Genomic DNA, 16,254 nt, shown 5'->3' on the forward strand with positions numbered 1-16,254 from the left:
ATCTTTGATTTTTAATGTTTAATATCACTTATTCATGTGTTTAGGTGGTCGGTAATTATTGTTGTTACGATTTATATATATATATTTCGCATTTTTAGCTATTAATCGTCATGTTTCTATTCATTGCCATCTTTTTAGTTACTATTTTGATTTATTTGAACCGAATGTCTTTCGAAAACAATTTATCTACCATGTACACTTTATCCTCTTCGAATCCCACTTTATAAAAATTCACTAAATATGTTGTTGGTTATTTGAAATATGGAAAAAAGAAAAAAAATTATTCTTTACTTTCGATCTCAAGATCATGAATTTGAGTCACATTAAAAATAAAAAGGTGAAAGCCTTAGGGGTATAAAAAATTATTTTTATTTTTTTAATTTCAACATATTTGTTTGAGAATGTATGAGAAGGTAGTTGAGTATTATCTAATTTATCTTATCAGTATACTTTTGTGTTAATTTTTTTATTCATTTGTTTTGATTATTGTGTATTTATTCATATTATCGTCCTTTTTCTCTATTTTTAATTGCCTTTTTTATTATTGTATTTCCTTTCTTTTGATATAGTTTATTTGAATCATGAATCTATTAGAATAATTTATTTTCGCAATATAAATTCTAAGGTAAAGCTTCATTTATACACACTATTTTTTCAAATTTCACTTATGAATCTACAATTGATATGTTGTTCTAATAAAGTAGGCCTGTTCAAAATCGAGTCGGAATTGAAAACTCGAATCGAAAAAATTTATTAGTTTAACGTTTTAATTTTTTTTATTATCGGGTTATTGTTTCTTAACAGTTTGAAGTTTTTACTTAATGAGCTAATCGATAATCCCGGTAATAAATTAATAAATTATATTTATACCACTCGATATATAAAATTCATGACTTATGATTTAGTTTCATATTTTTATTTCTGGCAATCTCAAACTTTCGGTTAATCTACAATGTGTTAGTATTGATATTGAGCACCATACAATCTATCAACTCATCTAAATGGCTTATTTGGTTTGTTACCGTATTTCTAAGTAATTTTCAATTGAGTAATATAGTAATTGCAACAATAAATAAGAAGACACATAATTTTACTCATAAATCGCATTCGTTGAATGTGTTTTATTTCTTTCATTCTCAACTTTTTCTATTTTGGTATCTAAGAAGGATTTTTCAAGTTTTCAACGACATTATGTTTTTTTAAAAGATAAAATATTTATCTTTTCTTGATATTATGAAACTAAAAAAAGAAATAAATAAATATATTTAAAAAATAGTTAACAAATAAAATTAAACGTAAGGGGTAATATAGTAATTATAAGAAGACGCAAAATTTTACTCATAAATCGCATTCACTAAATGCGTTTTATGCCTTTTATTCTCAGTTTTTTCTATTTTGATATTTGAGAAGGGTTTTTCAAGTTTTCAACAACATGACGTTTTTCAAAAGATAAAATATTTATCTTTTCTTGACATTATAAAAGTTATAAATGAAATAAATAAATATATTTTTAAAATAGTGGACAAATAAAATTAAATGGAAGGGGTAATATAGTAATTTCAACTATAAATAAGAAGACATTGAATTTTATTCATAAATCGCATTCAAGGAATGCGTTTTATGCATTCCATTCTCAACTCTTTCTATTTTGGTATCTCATAAGAGTTTTTCAAGTTTTCAACGACAAGACGTTTTTTTAAAGATAATTTTTTTTTCTTGATATTAGAAAAGTAATAAATGAAATAAATAAATAAATTTTAAAAATAGTAGAAAAATAAAATTTACGAAAGGGGTAATATAGTAATTTCAACAATAAATAAGATGATACAGAATTTTACTCATAAATCGCATTCGTTGAATGCGTTTTATGCCTTTCATTCTCATTATTTCTATTTTGGTATATGAGAAGGTTTTTCAAGTTATCAATGACATGACGTTTTTTAAAAAGAAAAAAATATTTATCTTTTCTTGATATTATAAAAGTAATAAATAAATATATTTTAAAAATAGTGGACAAATAAAACTAAATGGAAGGGGTAATATAATAATTTCAACAATAAATAAGAAGACACATAATTTTACTCATAAATCGCATTCAATGAATATCAAGACCCTTCCGTTTAATTCAATTTTCCATTATTTTTAAAATATATTTTATTTGTCCATTGTTTTTAAATATATTTATTACTTTTATAATATCAAGAATAGATAAATATTTTATCTTTTAAAACAAACATCATATCGTTGAAAACTTGAAAAACCCTTCTCATATACCTAAATAGAAAGAACTAAGAATGAAAGGCATAAATCACATTCAGTGAATGCGATTTATGAGTAAAATTCCGTGTCTTTCTTAGTTATTATTGAAATTACTCTATTACCCTTTCCATTTAATTTTATTTGTCCATTATTTTTAAAATATATTTATTTATTTCATTTGGAACTTTAATAATATCAAGAAAGATTAATATTTTGTCTTTCAAAAAAATGTCATGTCGTTTAAATATTGAAAAACTTTTCTCAGATACCAAAATAGAAAAAGCTGAGAATTAAAGGCATAAAACACATTCAACGAATGTGATTTATGAGTAAAATTCTATGTCTTTCTTATTTATCCTTGAAATTACTCTATTACCCCTCCCGTTTAATTTTATTTGTCCACTATTTTAAAACGAAAGGGGTAATATAGTAATTTCAACAATAAATAAGACGACACATAAATTTACTCATAAATCGCATTCATTGAATGTGTTTTACGCTTTCATTCTCAACTATTTCTATTTTGATATATGAAAAGGGTTTTTCAAGTGTTCATCGACATGACCTTTTTTTAAAAGATAAAATATTTATCTTGATATTATAAAAGTAATAAATGAAATAAATAAATATATTTTAAAAATAATAGACAAATAAAATTATAAAGAAAGGATAATATAGTAATTTCAATAATAAAAAAGAAGACACAAGATTTTACTCATAAATCGCATTCAATGAATGCGTTTTATGTCTTTCATTGTAAGAAAAATACATATTAAAGTTATTTCTATAATTCTCTCTTTACTCCTCGATTTCATCTTTCCCTCTTTTTATTGTTCAGTCTCAGCATCTCATCCATATAGCTTTGCACCAATGGGTCGTTCTCTTCTCTCGCATTTCAGTATGGTCACCTATTCTGCTCCTCGTTTCGCCTCTTCAACGTATTCATCTCTCTCTCTCACTCTCATTCTCTGTTGATTTTCCGTTTATCCATTGATTATCTTCAATTTTGTTTCGATTTATTTGTATTTAGCAGGTCTTGCGGGTTAAGTATCGGTGGTTACTTGAGAAGAACACGGATAATTCGTCAACAAGCCAGTGGAGATTTCCGGTGCTTTTGCAGTAGTGTAGCGGTATCTGAACCTGTGAATTCTGAGTCTTCTTCAAGTCCTGTAAGGTAATACAGCTCGAATTATGTAAACTGGATTTGTTTTGTACATACGAATTAGTGAATGATACTCGATTGTGATTACTTGCCAGCTTGTGTAATGCAAACTGATAAATATCAAGAGTTAATGGGCTTTACACATGAAGTACACTGTTTTTTCGAGTTTAATACTTGAACTATGTTTATTAAAACACACTCTAACTATCCGTTGTTCCCTTTACTACTTGAAATATCATCATTGTTCAGGTAGAAAAAGGGAAGAACTGATAGTTGTAGTATGTTTCGATAAACATTTGGTGATAGTTCAAGTATGAAACTCGAAAAACCGAGATTTATTGGACAAAAGACACAGATATGTCATTGCTTTCTTCAAGCATTTCGATTTGATAGCCTGATTGTTAAAGGACATGTTGATTCAATTAATCGATTGTGATTTACTTGCCACTTTGTGTAATGCAACTGAGAGATAAAATTTTTAATTGGACAAAAAAACTCAGATATTTCATTGCTTTCTTCAAGCATTTCAGTTTGACAGCTTGGTAATTAATAGGCTTGTTGATTAATTTGTACAAACTCTTGATTCATGTGTGAATTGTCAAATTAGTTGTGTTTGATAATTTATTCTGCCTGCTTGACTTGTTTATTCAGCTTGAACTTTAATGTTTGAAAAGTTCAATTTTAAGGTTGATTTGTTACTTTTTTTTTTTTTTTTGATGACAAGGGAAACCCGCAGCCGCTACCCTTTGGGTGCGCACAGGGTAAAACCCCCGCTCCTATGCAATAGCTCGCAAACCACATAGGAGAGGTAACCCGCACTAGGCAAGCCTGGTGCGACGAGCTCGACCCAGAAGGCAAAGTCCTTGCTTTCGCTGGCAAGGGGTTTCGAACTTGAGACCTCCAACATGGAAGTCCCAAGCTCAAACCACTGGGCCACCCCGAAGGGTTAAGGTTGATTTGTTACTTCTAGGTGATTTTAAGTTGATTTGAGCCTGTCATTGTTAATGAACGAGTAAATTCATAACAATTGATTTTCCCCTCAATTCAGCATTCACAGCAGTCCTTGAATGGTCTTCGGCATTTTGAACTAGAGAGTATAATTAATCCACAACAATCAGTGATTGGTTCCAAATTTTAATGGTTATGCTGTTCCACAGTGCTAAAAGCTTGTGTTTTACAAGAGTAATAATTAAGCAATCACGCAACTTTTACAGTATAGTTGTATGATTTATGTCTAATTCTTAACTTTTAGTCTTCTTGCACTTTATACCCATATTATTTGGTTCCATATATCAGTACTTCGGAAAGTAGCAGCTTTTGTTATTTTTATTTTCAATCTATTTTTTTTTTTTGGTAACAACTGTAAAAGATTACCATACCACCAAGAACAATTACAACTTAAAGAGCACCGATTCTGATAACAGAAATAGGCCTCCAACCAAGCAAAAACTAATTACAAAGTAAATGCTGAATAAAATCTCTACACTTGTGTGCTTGCTTAGACTTATTAAGTAAAGATAATCTTCCTATAACTTCCTTTTTTATCTGTAAAACGACCTCCTCTGTATGAACATTTCTCCCTTTGAACTTCTTCCAATTCCTAGCTCTCCAGGTATGATATAGTGCTGCTCCACAAATGGCTGCCATGATTTCCTTCTTGAATTGTACCCAATGCTTCACTTTGATTTTGTCCAGCATTCTAGTAATCCCATTGATTTGTATTGTTGTCCTTGTCCATTGGTTGATCTCATGCCACACTGCTAATGTCCATTTGCACTCCTCAAATAAGTGCACAGTAGTCTCCATAACTTGCTCATCACACATGCAACATGCTACATCTTCTACTGGGATGTTCATTCTCACCTTTCTTTCTTGTGTAAGTAGTCTTCCTTGGATAGCCAGCCATACCATAAATCTATGCTTAGGCAAGGCCATGGAAGTCCAAATTAGCTCAGCAGTCCTCATTTTTGGCCTGTAACCCATTAATGCTAAATAACTTCTAGTAATAGAGTAATTACCAAACTGTGTTAACATATATCTACCCTGGTTATACCAGCCCTGCATGAGTATTTTGATGCCTTTGAGTTTCTTCCAGTACCAACTGCAATCTGTAGGTACTTTATGAGTCCAGATAGATGCATCAGTCTTTATATATATTCCATGAATCCATTTCAACCATAATGACTCCTTGTTCACTACAATTTGCCACAACAATTGGCCCACTGATGCTATATTCCAGTTGCTACTGCCCTTAACATTCAGTCCCCCTTTTCTCTTTGGAAGGCATATTTTTTCCCATGAAACTAATGCTATCTTCTTCTGTTCTGCATTACATCCCCACAAGAAAGCTCTACATATTTTGTCCACTTCCTTAAGGATACTCTGAGGTAAAATAAACACTGCCCCCCAAAAGCTATGTATGGAAAATAATACAGCATTAATCACTTGTAATCTCCCAGCATAGGAAAGCTGCTTAGAATAAGTTACGGTGATTCTCTGTGTGATCTTATCAACCAATGAATAGCATTCAGTTTTCTTCCATTTCTTTGGTGACAAGGGAAGTCCAAGATATCTAATAGGAAACTGGCCAATTGAGAATCCAGTCCTCAACAGAATTTGACTTCTTGTATCCTCATCCACTCCAGCTAGGAATACACTTGATTTTTCAATGTTTGCCTCTAGTCCAGTAGCAGCACTGAAATGTGCTAGTGCCTCCATTACTCTATTCACAGATTCCACAGTCCCTTTACAAAATATCATCAAGTCATCAGCAAATATAAGGTGAGTGAGCTTTACCTTCTTGCACATTGGGTGGTATCTAAAGTCAGGCAGTTGACTCATTACATGCAGTATTCTTGACAAGTACTCCATGACTAACACAAACAGCAGGGGAGATGCAGGATCCCCTTGTCTTAGGCCTCTTCTTCCCGCAAAAAAACCATGATTCACCCCATTGACCTTCACTGAGAACATAGTAGTGGTTACACCTAGCATGATCCATTGAATAAATTGTCCAGGGAATCCAAAACCATGTAGTACTTCCTCCAGAAATTCCCAACTTACCATATCATAAGCTTTCTTTAAGTCTATCTTCATAAGACACCTAGGAGAAACCGACTTCCTATTATAGTGTCTTAGAAGATCATGACAAATCAACACATTATGCATCATTGATCTCCCTTGTACAAAGGCAGACTGATTTTCTGCCACTAAGTGACTAATTGCCATCTTCAATCTACTACAAATTAGTTTAGAAATGCACTTATATTTTCAATCTATTTTAAACCTAGTTTAATTTGTGGAATCGCTCCACTTGTGGGATTACAATGGGTATGGGTATTATGTTGTTTAACTTGTGGAAATGAAAAATTCTAAGAATGAACATCTTTATCAATAAGTTATGAGGTTGTTGGGCATGCCTCAAGATATGGAGAAATATGATGCTTGTGGTTTATGGTACCATGAGGCATCATCTGAACCTCTCTAGTGTGATTTTCAAAAAAAGGCATTTATGCAAAGTGCTACACACTCACTGGTTATTTGAAAGTTTAGATCACCATGATAGTTTATGATTTTCGTGATTAGAATGTTGTGCTTTTTTTTTTATTTCTTTAAACAGGAAGAGAATAGTCTCCGGTGTTCAGCCTACTGGATCGATACATCTGGGGAATTACCTTGGTGCCATAAAGAACTGGATACGATTGCAGGTTGGCTGCTTTGTATTTTCTTATACTTTCTGTGGGGAAAGAGTTTATGAAATAAAAGTTTTAACTCAGTTACAACATACTCCTAGCAATTGAGATTCTTTGTTTTTGTTGCTGTCTTCTTATATAGTTTCTGAATATCCTATTGATGTTATGTTTTGCAATCTGAAGCGAAGATGCAAGTGCTTCCTACTAATGTACCATGTTGAATGGTGATTGAGTTTTCCACTTTTAGCTTTTACGCTAGAACTTCTTGTGTTAAAATATGTTTGTAGATTTGTCTTGGTGTGGTCAAATTCGCTTACACCCGTACTGGAAATTTATATATCATGAATCTAAGGCTTCCAAATTTCTATGACTAGTTTGGTTTTCATTTCCTCACCAATACTCATTTCACAATGGAGGCCAGTATCAGCCAGGAAAACTCTGTTGAATGAACATTGTCAAATCCACACCTCTTAGTCATCATTCATCAACATCTTTTTGCTATATGTTACTGTGGATTGCCCATCAAGGTCTGATGGGCAATGTTTCAGGCTTCAAACTTACATGATAGCATGTATATCAACTCATTATGAATCGAATATCTGCTGATCTCTTTGGTTTTCACTGCATTTTATGTTGTTGCCTCAGTTGGGTTTTCGAATGGAATGGTGAACTCAATTGCTAACACAGATTGATGAGGAAACAGTGGATGTTATAACACATACATGTTAATGGGTTCCTGTTTTTGTTTGGGTTCTTCTTTCTAATTATTTGAATACTCAATTAAATGGCCTATTTTTAAAGAAATTCTGGAAATCCCTTTAATGCTAGTATTCAGTTGATTGGAACCCATAATGGCATAATGCTACTATTCAGTTGATAGTAAATGGCATTTTTAGCCCCCAAGGCCTAGCTCAAGTGGCAAAAGGTGGAGGATTTGTGGCTTAGGTCACAGGTTCAAGCCCCACACCATGCAAAGCGAAGCCCGGTATTTAAGTGGAGAAGGGTAGAGGGGCGGGCCCATTATCCACCGAGTTTAGAAGGCTGTGATTGGTCCAAAGGGCGGGTCACAGACGGATTTCTCGGTTATCAAAAAATAAATAAATAAATAAAATAAAAAAATAAATGGCATTTTTAAAAAAGAAATTTTGGAAATCCATAATTCTAGCACTTAGTTGATTGGAAATTACAGTCTCTGTAACATATAAGACGTGTGAAGAGATTTACTATCATTTTACATATAAAAGAAAAGAGCTTTGCTATTAACTTTTTTTCTATTTCTCACATTATTATATTTTCTTTTCAGAAAATTTCAATATAGATTTGTATTACAATTTCACGGGCGAGTTTTCTCTTTTCAGGATACATATGAGACATTCTTCTTCATTGTGGACCTTCATGCGGTATTTTTCAAATTTTCAAACTATTCCTTAATCATATGTCGTTTATTTGCAATTTTCTCGTGCCATTTTACATTTTATGGAAGATATATATGAACTTGCATTATCAAGTAATAGTGCTATGATACCCTTTGTCTTTCGGTTTTTTCTTTCACTTTATGGTTGAGGCATATTCCATCTGGAGAAATTCCCAAAAATTAGAGTTTTCTTTTTGTTTCATTCTTAAAGAATTCCTCCTCCTTGGTGAAGGTAATATTGTTTCAGATGTTTCCAGATAACTTTGCAATATGAAGCACAACAATTGCTAAGGGCAACAAGGGATACAGCTGCTATTTATCTAGCATGTGGTGTAGATCCTTCTAAGGTCTACTATTTGTCTTCTCTAACATATATATTACATTGTAGCAATATCCCTTGCATTCTGATCACTGCAACTTTGGTTTCAGGCTTCAGTCTTTGTGCAGTCTCATGTTCGTGCTCATGTAGAGTTGATGTGGCTTTTGAGTTCGGCAACACCTATTGGTTGGCTCAATAGAATGATTCAATTTAAAGAGAAATCACGGAAGGCGGTGCGTTGTTGCTGTATGCAGCCCTGTCTCCACAGAGTGTCAATCTTTCAATATCTCAATTTCTGTCTTTTAGGATTAAGCAGCCTATACATATTTGACTCATCAAATCTTTTTGAAGGAGTTCTATTTTAAACTTATCATCTCGTAAACTGTAATTTGATGCTGCATATGTAAAAGGTGCTATAAGTATGAACTCAACCCAAGGATGTTTTGGATAAACTAATAGTAGGTAGATTTGATATCAAGTGTGAATACACAACCTGGGGAGAACTTCTATAAGTGGCAAAAGATAATTCATTGATTTTTCTCTGACTATCTTTATAAGTGCCATTGATGTCATTGGGCTCAGCATAAATGTGTTCAGGTGAATCCAATGCTTACTTTTATCTGCAGATTACACTTTTGCTCAACATGTGTTTGCTGCTTGTCTCTTGAACTTATGACCTTTAATGCTGCATAAAATCTTGCTTGTTTACACTTATTTAGTTACCAGTCATCCTTTCTGTTTTATAGATTACTTCCTCTATTGTGTGCAAATAGTAGTCAAGATCAGTTTTGTTATTTCTTTACTGTTTCCTACAATCAACATTAATCAAACATCATTTTGATTTGAAGATCTTAACTTCATTGAGAGGACAAATTTTCTCTAACTCCCATGACCCAGTATGCATACCTACTACCATATGAATGCTTGAAATATACAAGCATGCTTTTAATGGGTATGCCTTTGGACCCCCTATATTGAGCAGAAACATGTATGTATGCTTCGGGGTTCTTACGTATCTCATTTCAGGTGTCTAGACTTATTCGAATTGTTGAAATAGCTGGTGAATATAATTACTGCCTGAAATTGGAGCCAAAAAAATTGAATGAACCTTTTATCTTAACGACATCCAGACGGTTGGTTGCTGGTTTTGTCCCCATCTGTTACAGAAACATCATAACTCTGCTTGTTTTTTAAATACTTTTCTTATATTAAAACCTTTAGCTCTATCTTGTACCTGACTGTTTTTTAGTGTCTCTACCGGTTGTTTTTTAATACATTTCTTCTCTATGCAGGGGGATGAAAATGTGGGTGTTGCTCTTTTAACCTATCCTGTGCTAATGGCCGCTGATATTCTTCTGTATCAGGTGTTACCCATCTCCATATTTCACTAACCCTAGTTGATATGCCTCAGATTTATTTTTCATGAAGAAGAATCTTGATTTGTTGCATTCAGTATTTTGATTATCATAATATCTTGGGGTATTCTTGGCGGAGCTTGCTGATGCCACTGCAGTCCCTGGCACAAATTTTCACCAACTGTAATCTTGAAAGTGTGTAAATACGTGTGGATCTGATGTATCTGAGTATCTTTCTTGCAGTCTGATCTTGTCCCTGTCGGAGAGGATCAGAAGCAACATCTGGAGTTGACACGAGAACTGGCTGAGCGTGTAAACTATTTGTATGGAGGAAGGAAGTGGAAGAAGCTGGGAGGGTAAGTCATAAGGTAGTCACGTTTTGCTCTAAATACATATACTTGATTGGATACTTGCCTTTTGTTGTTTGACTTTTTTGTGTCCTTTCTTTTCTTGGTTCCTAGGAAGTAGCTGATTCTGTTTCAACTTGTCAAAAGAAAATCACTTTGTCATTTCTCTGTAACAGGAGAGGTGGTGCACTCTTCAAGGTGGATTCTCAACTGTTGTCTGGTTGATACCCTTCACTTCTGTACATTATTATTTGTATAGGTGAAAACACTTGTCCGTATGATTTTGTCAATGTAGGTTCCTGAACCCCTTATTCCACCCACTGGGGCTCGAATCATGTCCCTTACTGATGGCCTTTCCAAGGTTTGCAATCTCTTAAGTTCAAACAACTTTTTTTCTTTCCTTTCTTCTCCTGCACGGACTCTTTCTTAGAAGCTTAAAAGGTGTGTATGCACAAATATACAGAAAGGCAATTGAATTTTAGTAGCTAAACTCTGAAATGATTTAAATTTCAGTGAAGTGCGGATGAGAAAAGTCTTTTCATGTATAACGAATGACAAATATACATAGAGTTTCATGCACTTCACTTTATAGTATCCTGCTAATGGTGAATTCTGATGAGAAGGTATATAGAGACAGTAAATTACCATTCTAGTACAAACGAATGTATTTGATTTGATTCTACTTGACCTGCAGCAGCAACTATAACAGCGCCTCAATGCGAAACTGGTTGGGTTTTGTCACGTGCTGTATAACCATCCTACTCCATTTGCGCTCACTCCATTTGACCTACAGCCAAGAATCTTTTTGGGATAATCCTACTACGAAAGGAGTGGTAGCATTTCCCTAGAGAGCACGTTATAATGTTGTTGTTAGAAATTTCTTCTTCTGTCAACTTGATAGCACTTTTTCTGGAAATGTAGTCCACAATGTACAAACGGGAGAGGAAGGATTTGAATCTACATACAAGTTGCAACACCATTTTACTTCCTAACTTCACTTTTAAGATAGTTTTGTGACATTTCAAATACTCAAATGGTTAAGGCATTCTGCGAGACAAAACCCTTACATGAGTGGACCTAGGCATAGCCAATGTGAAAGTATGGTGTGAACCTCTCTTGGAGACTGTCTAAGTAATTCCTCCCCATCTAAGAAAATTGATCTTCATCTTGCGATAGTTACTGCCTAAAGCCTTTGTCATATTTGTCTCAGTTTCATTGATAAATTTGTGCATCTTTCATATATATTTTTCTAATGAAGTGTGTTCCACAGATGTCAAAGTCAGCACCATCTGATCAGTCGAGAATCAATTTGCTAGATTCAAAAGATGTAAGTAATTTTTTTTGGGTCAACTGCTTATTATTTTCAGCATTCTTTATGTATTTCCCTTTCAAATGTGGGTTGATGCATTTGAACATGATAATAAAAACTTGAATAGACTAATCATATTCTGGATGTGTCATTGTAAGAAGGAAAGAGAAAAAGACAACTTTGCAGCTTCTCGTCTTTGGAAATCTGCAATTCCATCTTGAAGTTCATCATAAATACTTTTCAATTCTCTTTTTCTCTCTTTGTTTATATTTGGTTTATTCCACATTCCATTTATTGGTTTCGGATTAACATATCTGAAAATTACGATTAGTAAAAGAATGTCTAGAGCATTAGTGGATTTCAGGGTCTAGTTCAACAAAGCTAACTCAATCTGAAAGCTAGCAGTTGGAGTTAAGTCCAAGGTTCATTTTCCTAAACAAGGTATTAAAGCTAGAATCATAATTATTATTGGTTTAAACAATGTCATGCCTAGGTTTTTATGTTGCATGTGCTCCAAATATTCAGCCTCTGGCATATGGACATGTTAGAGGTTCACATTGTTTAGGCCTTTACTCAACTTAAAAAAGCTAGCTGTTGCAGTTGAGTTAAGTGCAAGGTTCATTTTTCTAAACATGTTATTAAATTCAGATTCATATCCATTCTCAGTTTAAGCAATGTCTTGCCGGGGTGTTATGTTGCATGTGCTCCAAATGTCCAGCCTTTGGCATGCGGAGGCATTACAGGTCCACATTGGTTGGGAACATGGGTTGTAGTGGCTTTATTAATAGCTAAGCAATTGGACTAAGAGTTGACATGCACACTTGACCATATTTTAGGATTATTTGTCTTTGGTTGAATGTCTAACTTTGTCCTAAATTAATATATATTTTCTAAAAAGGAAAGTCTAACCATATTTTATTAATGGTAATAGATTAAACAACAATTCCTTTCATCCCAACAAAGCGTATCTTCAATTTTGACCTTAAGAAACCAAAAATAAATAAATAATAATCTCTATTTTTGAGAAAAAAGTCTCACGTCCATTTTTTATATTAAACAATAACAGTTTAAATTCAAATTCAATACTTGTGTCATTTCCATTGAGTAGAGGTTCTAGGTATGAAATGTGAAGTTGTAGGCATTTTTTTAATGAATCTTTAGTGGCGACGACCTTTTGATACCCAAATAAAGCTTGGTTGGGGTAATTGTTGTATGTTGAACATTAGACATATTTCATGCGTAATGTGGGATTTTTTGTTCTTATCTTAGGTAATAGCAAATAAAATAAAACGGTGCAAGACTGATGCGTTTCCCGGGTAAGCAACCAATCACTTCTGGTGTTGAGGCTTGCAGAATATTATTTTGTCTTTTCCATTGAGACTTTAATGTCTTACTTATAATTTCTAAAAGAAAAAGCTTCTCTAAAGGCTAGACCATGACAAGGCACGTGAAATACATCCAGCATTAAAAAAATTCTCAATGACGACTTTCTTGTGTTGAGTTATAATTTCTTCTGTTGTTTTATTTACCAATACACAGCTTGGAGTTTGACAATGCGGAAAGACCTGAATGTAACAATCTTCTTTCCATTTATCAGCTAGTTTCAGGCAAGACCAAGCAGGTGAATCACCTAATATTCAATGCTAATAATTTGTGTACATTACCCTTCTGTGTTTTTTTTCTTTCACCAATACTATGTATGCCTCTTCGTTAATGGGTGACTTTAGCATGTAACTGTAACTTAAGTTTGCACAGTTTATTCTGTGGTTCTTTCTTACAGTTCCTTGTGCTGTTAATTACGACCTAAGGTATTGGGAAATCAAGTCACTGCCTTGGTCCCATTTTATGTGATGCATACAATTGAGAGAGTCAATATTTTTTTTGATCAAGGTAACATGTTTTTTATATATAAGTAATCATCAGCATAAAAATGCTGGAATCCAAAAAGATGTTTAGAACATCCTCATTCTTCTTACAAGGATCAGATTTGCACCAAAATCCAAAAAGAAGAACACCGTTGGGTTTAATCTTCTGTAAATAGCTTGTGTCTTCGAAGCATGTAGAGTTCCTCACCTTCCAAATTGTCCAGCAGATGCTTTTCTCTGACAAATTTCTTGAACGTCTATTTATGGCTGTCAAAATCCATCAGAGAGGCAGAAACAAATAGCACGAAATCTTGGGAATTTCAATTCTGCAATGTTCTAACAATTCTGAAATCTTGAGAAATCCATCAGAGGCAGAGACAAATACCTCAACCAATGCAGACATTCTATCAATGTTCTCCACCGTTTAAATTATCAATAGCTTGAGGGAAAAGTAAGCTGTGTATTTCCAAATTCCTTCATTTCTTCTCATTCTACATGATACTAAAGTCTTTGACCCTTCTCTGAATAATCAAACTGGGTATTCTAAAAAAAATTCTTCCTCCCTCATTCTACATAAACAACTTCAGTTATTCTTCTTTCACTGTGATCAATTTAGTTTGCAAGTCAAATAGAAAATTCACATTAAAGGTCTAGCAAAATGTATCATGATATAGGTAAATTTCTTTCTTTTTTCTTTTGGGTGGTTGGGTTTGAGGGTGCAAAATTGGTTCCTTTTTCATTGCATTGTCCAAGCTATAATGGAGAAGTTAAATCTCAATGACTTGATGTCGCAGGAGGTTGCGGAAGAATGCAGAGATATGAATTGGGGAACATTCAAAATCGTGCTTACAGATGCTTTAGTTGATCATCTACACCCTATCCAGGTTTCTTCTTTCGCATGTGATGCTTCCTGATAGCTTTGTGTTAGTTGGATGGTTGTGCTTGTGTAGTTGATGTGTCCACGATATATTTGTTTAAGATTTAGTTGGAAATTTTGCATAAAGTGCATCCACATGCTTATATTGGAGAATCACAAGTGCATGACCTAATAGCCTACTTCTTAGTGTAGTCAATGTCATAGAGCTAGAAACTTGGTAAGAAATATAGTTTGAGACTTGAGAGTGACAATAAAGTGCATTTAGTGCTATTATCTGTTTATATACCTCCTTTTTTGATCTTTTTCCACCATAAGGGTGACATAAACTGTTCTTGAGGTTTTCATTTGCGACACTTGCTCCATCCTGGTTTCAAATATTATAGTTACATTTCTTATAATAGCTTTGTGGGAATACACATGGTTCATGGTTGCATCTTTATATATGAATTTGGTGCTACCCTTTTGGTAACAATAAGCTTTCTTGCTAGTATTTTGCATCTAAGTATCAACTTGTCACATCAACTCTTTTGTGTTCTAACTCTTCATTTTCCTCTGTAACGTCTTTTTTTGTTTCAACTTCACTTTTGACTATGGGGTTATAGTTTCTTCTACAGCCTTTTCCTTTTTCCTGAAATTGTTTGTGTTCGGTTTTCTAACAGGATACATTTCTGTTTCGCATCAGGCAATTGCAAGTATAAAGATAATTCATCTCGATTGCAAGCCTAGTGTCTGTCTAATGTTTTATTCCTTCAAAGATAGTTTTGCACAAGTTCTTTTGGTTTGCACTTTGCAGGTACGCTATGAGGAAATCATATCCGACTCAAGTTACTTGGACGGAGTTTTAGCAGAGGGAGCCAGAAAAGCTGCAGACATAGCAGATGTTACTGTAAATAATGTCTACCAGGCAATGGGATTCTTGAAGAGATGAGCATGACCGCTGCTGCATGAAAACCAAAGATGCAGAGGTCAATGTGATAATTTAAAGCATACACGCATCGGTATGTGTTCCAGACTCCACTTGCAGAATTACATTAGAAATGTTGTTGTTTTATGCATCAATATGCGTTGCAATTTCAATGGAGGACGTATCACCGATTTTGCCATTTGTGTTTAGTCAAGTTGTATAACTAATTTTTGTAATCCTTTTCTACTCATCGTATTAATTCGAGTCTTAAATTAATTTTTATGCTGCAAGTTGCTTTTAGCCTTATACACCTTGTATTGGCTAAACCTATATGGAGAAGAATTTTTTCCAAAACTTTATATTTTAGTTTATATAAATCCATCAATAACTGCTTGCAGAAGTAATGCAACAAGTAAAGTTTTTGCAAAATATGCTGCTTTCCTTTGTTTTTTGTTTTTTGAACTATGTACATGATCCAGTAAGCTCTTAATATTTTGGCTTAGACTATTTCATCTACATCACAACCTGCGAATTAAAATGGAAGTTAGAAAGTTGGGTTATTTAACATGTAGTTAATTTCATCTAATTAACAGTTAATCAATCCTAGTATTGCTCCTTGTGAGATCGATTATATTTGATAACAATCGTCTTTACTTATCTGTACAATGCTAAACATATCAGGTTGTGACCTCAAGAATGGCACTTTTGGATAATAAAAAGCTCCAGTAATGCACTCAAATTAAGCCCAGAT

The 16,254-nt window shown here is 33.5% G+C and overlaps 1 protein-coding gene across 2 annotated transcripts; it reads left to right on the top strand.

Moving 5' to 3' along the window:
* The first annotated feature begins 3,066 nt into the window (after positions 1-3,066).
* LOC125820493 (tryptophan--tRNA ligase, chloroplastic/mitochondrial) lies at positions 3,067-15,779 on the top strand. 2 transcript variants are annotated; one of them, XM_049499933.1, is made up of 15 exons: positions 3,067-3,197; positions 3,290-3,433; positions 7,041-7,128; positions 8,472-8,513; positions 8,785-8,874; positions 8,957-9,079; positions 10,139-10,210; positions 10,445-10,557; positions 10,725-10,746; positions 10,844-10,909; positions 11,819-11,875; positions 13,127-13,173; positions 13,397-13,478; positions 14,517-14,606; positions 15,393-15,779. In XM_049499933.1, exons 1-15 carry the CDS (start codon positions 3,130-3,132, stop codon positions 15,525-15,527), a joined length of 1,239 nt encoding a protein of 412 aa, XP_049355890.1. In that variant the 5' UTR covers positions 3,067-3,129; the 3' UTR covers positions 15,528-15,779. The 2 variants fall into 2 exon arrangements, with proteins under 2 accessions (XP_049355890.1, XP_049355891.1); XM_049499934.1 differs by having other exon boundaries at positions 3,068-3,197; positions 3,293-3,433.
* Positions 15,780-16,254: the final 475 nt, after the last annotated feature.

Source organism: Solanum verrucosum, unplaced genomic scaffold (genome assembly GCF_900185275.1).
Source record: "Solanum verrucosum unplaced genomic scaffold, falcon-dt-bn FXZP01000229.1, whole genome shotgun sequence".
NCBI lineage: Eukaryota > Viridiplantae > Streptophyta > Magnoliopsida > Solanales > Solanaceae > Solanum > Solanum verrucosum.

Bases quoted from the DNA above. Each gene is read 5' to 3' on its own strand.
- LOC125820493 (XM_049499933.1), top strand. From the start codon at position 3,130: ATGGGTCGTTCTCTTCTCTCGCATTTCAGTATGGTCACCTATTCTGCT. The intron at 3,434-7,040 runs GTAATACAGCTC...TTCTTTAAACAG, and splicing joins TCTTCTTCAAGTCCTGTAAG to GAAGAGAATAGTCTCCGGTG. The intron at 8,875-8,956 runs GTCTACTATTTG...CTTTGGTTTCAG, and splicing joins GTGGTGTAGATCCTTCTAAG to GCTTCAGTCTTTGTGCAGTC.